This window comes from Pundamilia nyererei, unplaced genomic scaffold (genome assembly GCF_000239375.1).
Source record: "Pundamilia nyererei isolate P.nyererei 1_Seehausen unplaced genomic scaffold, PunNye1.0 scaffold00073, whole genome shotgun sequence".
NCBI lineage: Eukaryota > Metazoa > Chordata > Actinopteri > Cichliformes > Cichlidae > Pundamilia > Pundamilia nyererei.
The window spans coordinates 698,474-706,279 of record NW_005187474.1 but is presented as its reverse complement, the minus strand read 5'-3'; the positions used below and the strand labels follow the sequence as shown (position 1 = coordinate 706,279).

General features: G+C 40.9%; 1 protein-coding gene across 1 annotated transcript in view; it reads right to left on the bottom strand.

Moving 5' to 3' along the window:
* Positions 1-948: 948 nt before the first annotated feature.
* Positions 949-7,806, bottom strand: part of kcnk12 (potassium channel, subfamily K, member 12) — a 21,610-nt gene continuing 14,752 nt past the window's right edge. The window contains exon 2 of the mRNA XM_005737069.1: positions 949-2,011. Coding sequence (XP_005737126.1) covers positions 1,119-2,011 — 893 coding nt within the window. The 3' untranslated portion in view covers positions 949-1,118. The remainder of the gene's footprint in view (positions 2,012-7,806) is intronic.

Genomic DNA, 7,806 nt, shown 5'->3' with positions numbered 1-7,806 from the left:
ACCCGGCCGTGCTCAGTCAGCATCATTTAACATAATGTGCCCATGGAATAAAGCCACATGCAATTTATTTGCTTGCCAAACTCCTTCCACTTTCTTATACATACATACCTTATAAATCCTTAAAGCTGTTTCTTATTTATTCAGCTCTCCAAATACATGTCTGCATGCTGCAGTGGACGAACAATTAGAAAAGCTTTATCGTTTACTTCCCTTCGCAGACAGCTGTAAGCTTTAAAAAAAAAAAGAGGAGAGAGAAGAAGTTGGGAAGGTGCCCTCTTTTACCCTTTGAGTGAAAGTCTTTGGCCGCTGAAGCATGTTCTTAGCTGATAAGAGGACCAGTTCCTCTTTTTTTTTTTCCAGAAATGAATTTTTATTCTTCAACTCTGTTCTTTTTCACCATGTTGAGCAATGCAAGAGGAACAAAAATGAAATCAATCACCTGAGGATAGATGAGAAAAACAAGTTGGGGGGTGGGGGGGGGGCTCTGCGCAATCGAAGGAATGGTGCAAAAAAATGCATGAGAAACATATAATGCATAGATCAGTATGTGCTATATCATTCGGCGATTACGCTCCTTTTACATCAACATTCAGTACGCACATTTAAATAAACTGGCAAAACCTCAAACAGTAAATACTGTGCTGAACGTTTCCCTTGACTGCTTTACAGCACGTCATTAAAGTTGTATAAGTCTGATAGGATAGAGCGAGTGTAGCAGACTGTGTCCTCTGCAGAATAACACTGATGTATGAGAGACTTTGTCTGAGACTCAGTTTGTTCTGGGTTGGGACTGAGGTCAATGGGCGATTGTTGGTTCCCACGCTTCCAGGTCAGTTTATGTTTTCTATTGATGACTCTGTGCTTCTCTCTTCATACCATCACCACCACCATCATCACCAAATCATCATTAAAATCATCACCATTATTATCATACCTGTATTATCACAGGCCAAACAAAAGTATTTTTAAAAAAATCATATGTATCATGCATGTCGATATTACACTGGCAATCCCTTTCGAGAAAAAAAAAACCTCAGACAAAACTTTTTGTGTTTTTATATGGCGATCAACCTCTGGGTTCTTATTACAGTACGAGTGTAAAGTGCCCCCCACACCCTCTACCTGGAGTTACTTGTCTCTGCCAGTCTGTTGTTCATGATACCCAGAGCACCAACCCCCCCAGAGAAACCATTATGGCGTGAGCTGCCGCATACTGTCCTGGGATATCCGTTGGCAGACTCAGACAGCTGCTTCTGCATGATGGCCAGCGACACTTTGCTAGAGGCTGCCAGGTCTTTCATGGAGATCATCTCCCCCGATAATCTGCGGCCCTCTGCGTCACTGTCACAAGGTCCGTCTGAGTCGGGCGGCTGACCAAACCGACGCTGGCGACCTTTGGAACCCGGGCGGATGGCATTGCGTCTGCCCAGGAAAGCATTAGCGTTATTGCAGCGCTGGCAAAACAGGCAGCTCATTTTCTCCAACATCCAATTGAGCACCTGCTTGATGACAATAGAAATAACATTGAATAGCGAGTAGATGCAGCACACACCCATTAGCATGAAAAAGAAGTTGGCCACCCTGTAAAGGCTTTGGTATTCGTAAGCCGCGCTCTGGCTGCTGACAAAGTCTCCAAAGCCAATGGTGCTGAAGGTGACAAAGCAGAAGTAGAGAGAGTCTAAGTAAGCCCAGCCCTCAACGGGCGTGTACATGGCTGATGCACAGCAGGAGATGGTGATGGCTGACAGGCCAAGTATCAGCATCACGTGATACACCGAGGGCTTCCATCCTGGCAGGGAGTAGGCTGAGAAGTCATGGCGGATGCCTGGTGGGAGTAGGCCGCTGTTCCTGATTCGTCTCTCCCTCACAGCCTTCATCACCACAGCCAGCAGTGTGATGATGCGCTCCAGGAAGAGGTTAAAGAAAAGGATGGTTCCGGCACAGCCCAGAAGCCCGTAAAAGATCAGGAAAACTTTGCCTGCAATTGTCACAGGTGTCGTCATCCCAAAACCTGCAGAAACAGAAAAGATATCACGCGTTCAGCCATGCGGCAGAGGCCACGACCGGATTTTCACCTACGAGATGTTTGCAGTTTCCTCACAGGAAGTGAGTTTCAGGCCAGGGAAGTGATCCGTGAAAGAAAAATAACCTCAAAATCTAAAAGAGGATTAAATGAGGCTTGAATCATTCTTCTAAAACATTTTGCCTAATAATTAAAATGACGTAAAGCCGAGGATTAGCTGTGCAAATACAAATTATGTACAGAAAGTACTGCATGATAATTTGACTCGATGCTGATATGAGAATGCAAGCTTTTACTGGAAGATTAGTGTCTGAAAAGTCATATACAGAGACAAAGGAACTGTGTGATAATTATGTTTTGCACTGTGAGAGAGAATAAGGGGAAAGCGATAAAATCCAAAATATATAAATATTTGCCAACAAGAAAAAAATTGATCATAATTTAAAAAATGAAGAATTATGTCCAATAATGGTGTAGCAGCTTATTCAATATTAAATCCTTGCAGATATTTAAGGCATTACTTGTATTATTAGTTATTAATAGTTAAATCTTTTAAAAGGAACCATTTTTATAGTGAAAATTCATTGTGAAAAACCTTGATTCTGTATATTCAGCATATTTTTATTGCTGTGAGTAAGAAAAATCAAATAACTTAGAAGGATATCGAGAAGAGGATGCCAAAAATAAGCTGGGTTAAGCCTTCTGAATATGCCCCCTCCTCTTCAGCTGTGTCTGGCTTCCTGCTATCGCCTGATTTCTTAGTCACTTTGAGCGAGTGTTCAAGCTGAGGAAGTGGTTATTAGAGCAGAGGAGGGAGGATGTTTATGGATTCTGCTGCGTGTTGAAGGAGCACACCTCAAACTCGAGTGCCACAGGTTTGGCTCTGATGTAAACATGTGTCTGGTATCTGGGCATGGCATTGTTTCGCATCAGGTCAAATACTTGGAAGAGAAAAGGGTGGAACCAATTAAGGCAAAACAATAATTTAAGTCGTTATCTTCAATTAAAATGAGAGGTAAAAAAATAGCAGAGGTTGGCGCCCATACGAAATGTGCTTATTATCCATCCAGTATCCTATTTTACAAAACAAAAGCATCTGACCAACGTGTCTATTACTGGAGCCACAATGGAAACCCCACATCGCAGAGAAGTCGTGAAATCTGCAGTGCATCATATATTTTCCTTCTTGATTAATTTACAAAACCCGGTATAAATAAAAATTGTGTAAAAAAATTATATGAATTAATATGTGCAAAGCATACTCTAAAAAACAGCCAGTACAGAAATACTATGCAGCTTCTGCAGGAGACCTGCTACATGCATATTCTCCCACTGACTGATTTTTCATGTGCAAATTTTCTGCACATATATCCATACGTATGTATATACACACACACACACACACACACACATATGTATATATTTTTTTTTAAGTGGTTATTTGTATGCATGCTTGGGACGCTCTGTCCAAGGCCAAATTGAACACACACACCTAAGCGCACACAGAGTGTCGAGCCCCTTATCTACAGAACAGCAGATGGTATATTTGTCAACAAATAAAATCGTGCTGAAAGATCAAGCAGTTCACTTTCAGGCCAAGGTTAATTGATTTTTCCATCATGGCTATCCTCGTTCTCAATCTTCTCAGTGCATTAGGGCTGTGCTTTACCCCTTTTTCCCACCAGTCACCCTTGTCAAGTAATAAATGACATCAATATCCAGACAATACTTCCTTTATGATAGACAAAATGGCTTTTTTGCCCTTATCTCTAGCACTGAAAACCACTCTCACGCAGGTTTGCTGTTGACACGATGGGTCATTTAGATCAACACTGATTGATACAAATTGCTTTATGGACAACGGGGAATATAAGCCCCACGCGTCCACACATGCACACCTTATGGCTTCCTACACACACGCGTACGTACGATGGTTTTCATTCCAGACATGACATAATCTGCTTTTGTGACCCTTACAAAGTTCAAGTAACATACACCAAAGCAACTGAAAGGTGAGGGGCAGCGATTACCCAAATTAAGCCCTTCAGTGAAATCCTATTTCAGTGTTTCATAGTTAATTAATTAGCAGTCCAAGTCTCTCTAACTGAGCTGAATCATAGGGAAAACAGATTACATCTTCTCAGGGCACACAGAGACAGTCTTCCGCACCGTCTCTCATTACCAAGTAAATTACCTAAGAGAGGAAAAGGCACCAGGCATCGATTCAGTGTAGCATTTCAGAGCCATTACTCCAGACTACTGTGTCAGGACACATTAGGGAAAACAGGACAATATTAGAAACCAAAGTGCAGGAGAGCCAAAACCAAAAGATGCTAAACTCTGTGTTACTTTTATTCTCAAAGACTTCTTCATTTATTCTTTAAAAACGCTTAAAAATACTGCTGACTTTTGTGAAAACATCAATTTTACCCACCCGGTCTCAGCCAAGATGACTCATTTAATTCGGCCGAACTTGATAAGGCAGAAAATCATACGTGTGCAAATCCAATTCAGACAGAGCCCTCTGAGAACATTTATTCATTAACATTAAATAAAGTATGCTCAACTCAACACAGAAGATGATGTTATGCTCTAATGACTAATGATGCTTACCCACATAATTAGACACCAGAGATTCAACCAGGAAGAAAATGATGGAAACGGCGCCATTAGTATCCATTACTTACCAATGTGACAGTTTTAAGAGGAGAAGAAGAAAAAAAGATGATCTAATGATTATCTGACGGTGGGCGAAATGAAATAGAGGGAATACAGAAATAAATTGCTACTACACGGTAGTGAATCCAACCTTTTATCACCGAGAGTCGAGTGTAAATCATATTCACTTTGCTGCTGATACAGTTTAAACTGAGCAGCTTTTATTACAGTCCAGCGACAAAGGGTTCATTAAGTCCCACAGTAAAGTTAGGACCTAAACAAACAGCTCTCATTACTGTGTTTTTTTTTTTTTTACAGATATATCAATGGAGATTACGAATGCTCTGCACTTAACTTGATTCGCTTAGTAGTGTGCTCGCCTCTAAGCAGAAATCAATCATCAGCTTTTGCACTAAAGAGCCACTCTAAAATCTAAAACACTTAACAGACGTTTCATTATCTGCAGAGATCGCTGCACAAAAGAGTTAATAGCAGCTATTGCAGTAAATAACACTGCACCGTTCAATCACTCTTCATGTCAGTCGAGTGACGTTTCCTCTGGCAAATTGAGATGAAATGTGCTATTCAATAGCAGTTTGTGTAAAGAAACAATGAGGCAGCAGAAATAATTTCCTCATAAGCATACAGATGTATTCACTGAAGTGTTATAGTGAGGGATTAGGGGCAATTTTACAGGTGGAGATGAGGCTGCAAATATTGGTTTTGGTTATTGCCAATATACCAGTCAGTCAGTCAGTTTGCCTCACAATACTTTTCAACTTTCAGATCCAATCCAATCCAGATCTGTGGCACTCAAACCAAAGTTTCAAGCTGCAGTAATCTTTTTCTTTTTTACGACAATGGCTTTGATGATTATAATTTCAAAGGCTCTGTTTATCTGGGGAAACCTACAGATAATTATGTTCAAACTCTGCAGTTCCTCTCAGCTATATGAAGTGTTTCAGCACCATTCTGTGCACTATTACGAAAGTTTTGATTTTATATAACTGCTCTCTTTAGACTAATTTTGCATCTGCAGCAAAAGCAGGTGCCTGTGGCTCCTGGAGGTGGAGGGTGGCACGTTATTTTTTTTATCCTTGGCTCCTCTGATTTGAAAGTCACGAATGTCCTTGGACTATATACTGAACCATTCAGTGATGTATGAGTGTGTCGATGACAGGTCAAATGTTTAGTGGCAGAAAAGTATGCTTTTAGAATGCGTGAATCTGGTTTGCAGTGTAAAAGTGCTTTAAGTGCGCAGTAAGAGCAGAAAGGTTCAGGAAAAAAGTACCAGTCCATTTGTTCAACAGTTACTGAAGACCAAAACCAGAGTGAAAAGAAGAGTGCAATGCTGTCAAGTGTCTTTAAAAATCCCCTAGGCGGGTTACGTTGCCACAACTATAAAGGCAACAGAATAAAATTCACGAGACAAGCTCATGAAACCTCTGAGTGAGCACTCGTGCCCTGCAAGTGGAGGCATTCAGGAGCTCCGTGTTCCTCAATGTTTTCCACGTCTGTTTGATTTATTGGTTTCCCCGTCTGTGGCTGCAGCATCTTTCACTTTACTTCCTGTTTATCTTTCAAGCCAGGTTCCACATGTTGCCCCCTTCCTTTTCCCACCCCTCGTTAGCACCTTGATTGAGTTCACCTGTACTTCATTATCCCTCTTCCCTCCCTCATGTTTCCTAGGAGCCTATATGACAATGCAGCAGAGAAGGAGGCTATGAGTGGCCTGTATGACTGGAAACTGTTTCAGTTAATTATAAAACCCATCATTAAGATTACAACTGGGTATTCTGATCTGACTTAGACACTAAACTACAAATGAATATGTTCCTGCGATGAAAACATTCATGTGGTGTGTGAGACATTTTCAACTCGCTTCTTTCAGCGGCAGCCCAGGTGGTGTTGGATAGTCTGAGCACAACTAAGGAATAAATATTAGAGCAAAATTCCAACTAGGAGGCTGACATACAGATTTTTGCAAGATCGACAACTAGCAAAGGTCAGATTTGCCTTGTTTTGGGTTATATTGCTATTTCAAGGCTTCTACGCCAATTAAAGTTTTTTAAACTTGGTTGCAGCTATTGGAGGGGAATATTTCTTGTTGGTTCTCATCACATAAAGACAAATACTTTAGATTGTTTCTATAACTTTAGACTCTAATGCTAGCTCACAGAGGTTCAGGAAATCTTTTGGGAATGATGAAACAAGTGAACTGATTGGTCAGCAGGAGGTGAGTTTGTGAGTGCTGATCTCCTATCTCCAACATAATCTGCTCTGGAGCACATGACCATGGCAATATGCTCAGATTAGAGTTAACTCTCTTGTTTGATTCACTTAGCCCTAAATCCTACTTCATAGTCCAGGTCGGTTTGCCAACTGTCCTGTTTTTCCTGGGACATCCCGTATAATGAGCAAAATTGGTTCGTCCCGCGTATATTGACCTTTACCTGCAACGTTGCATACAGTGTGTATTTACACTATGCCCAGCTGGTTGTGCATTGTGCTTCTGGCACACCAGAGTGTCCCTTATTTGATAGTTAAAAAGTTGGCAACTCTAAGTACAGGCTTCAGCTTTGGTCTGTTGGGACCAATTTATTACTTTTATTGCAAATGGCAATGTCTTCCTGTAAGTCTCTGCTCCTGTCAGGATAAAAATCTTTCATTATGCAATAAGGACGATCAGTCAGACCAACACTATCGATTTAAAGTAATGCTTGGTCAGTTCGTGTTTTCCCTATAAATTGCCACCTCTCTGTACGTGGGATTAATACACATTAATTCTGATAGAAAACCGTGCAAACACTCCAGGCCCAAATAGAAACTGGAAATATGATCTAACTGTCAATTCAAAGAAAATTATGGTGGAGTAATCTAATCCATACCAGGTGTGTGCAGTAGAGCGTACCTTGGTGCTTGTGTCATATTTAATCAAAGGCCACTTTAAACTTTTATAAAATAAAGTTTCCAGAAAAAGGGATATTGATTTAGTTCATGGGGGGAAAAAGCCTCATACGGCCAGTCATCATGAAGCTGAGTGCATGTCTTATGTTACAACCAGTCTGCATGGACCAAGGTAACGTCAGGTAAGGTCAGAATTAATTGGCTGCACCAAAATGGAT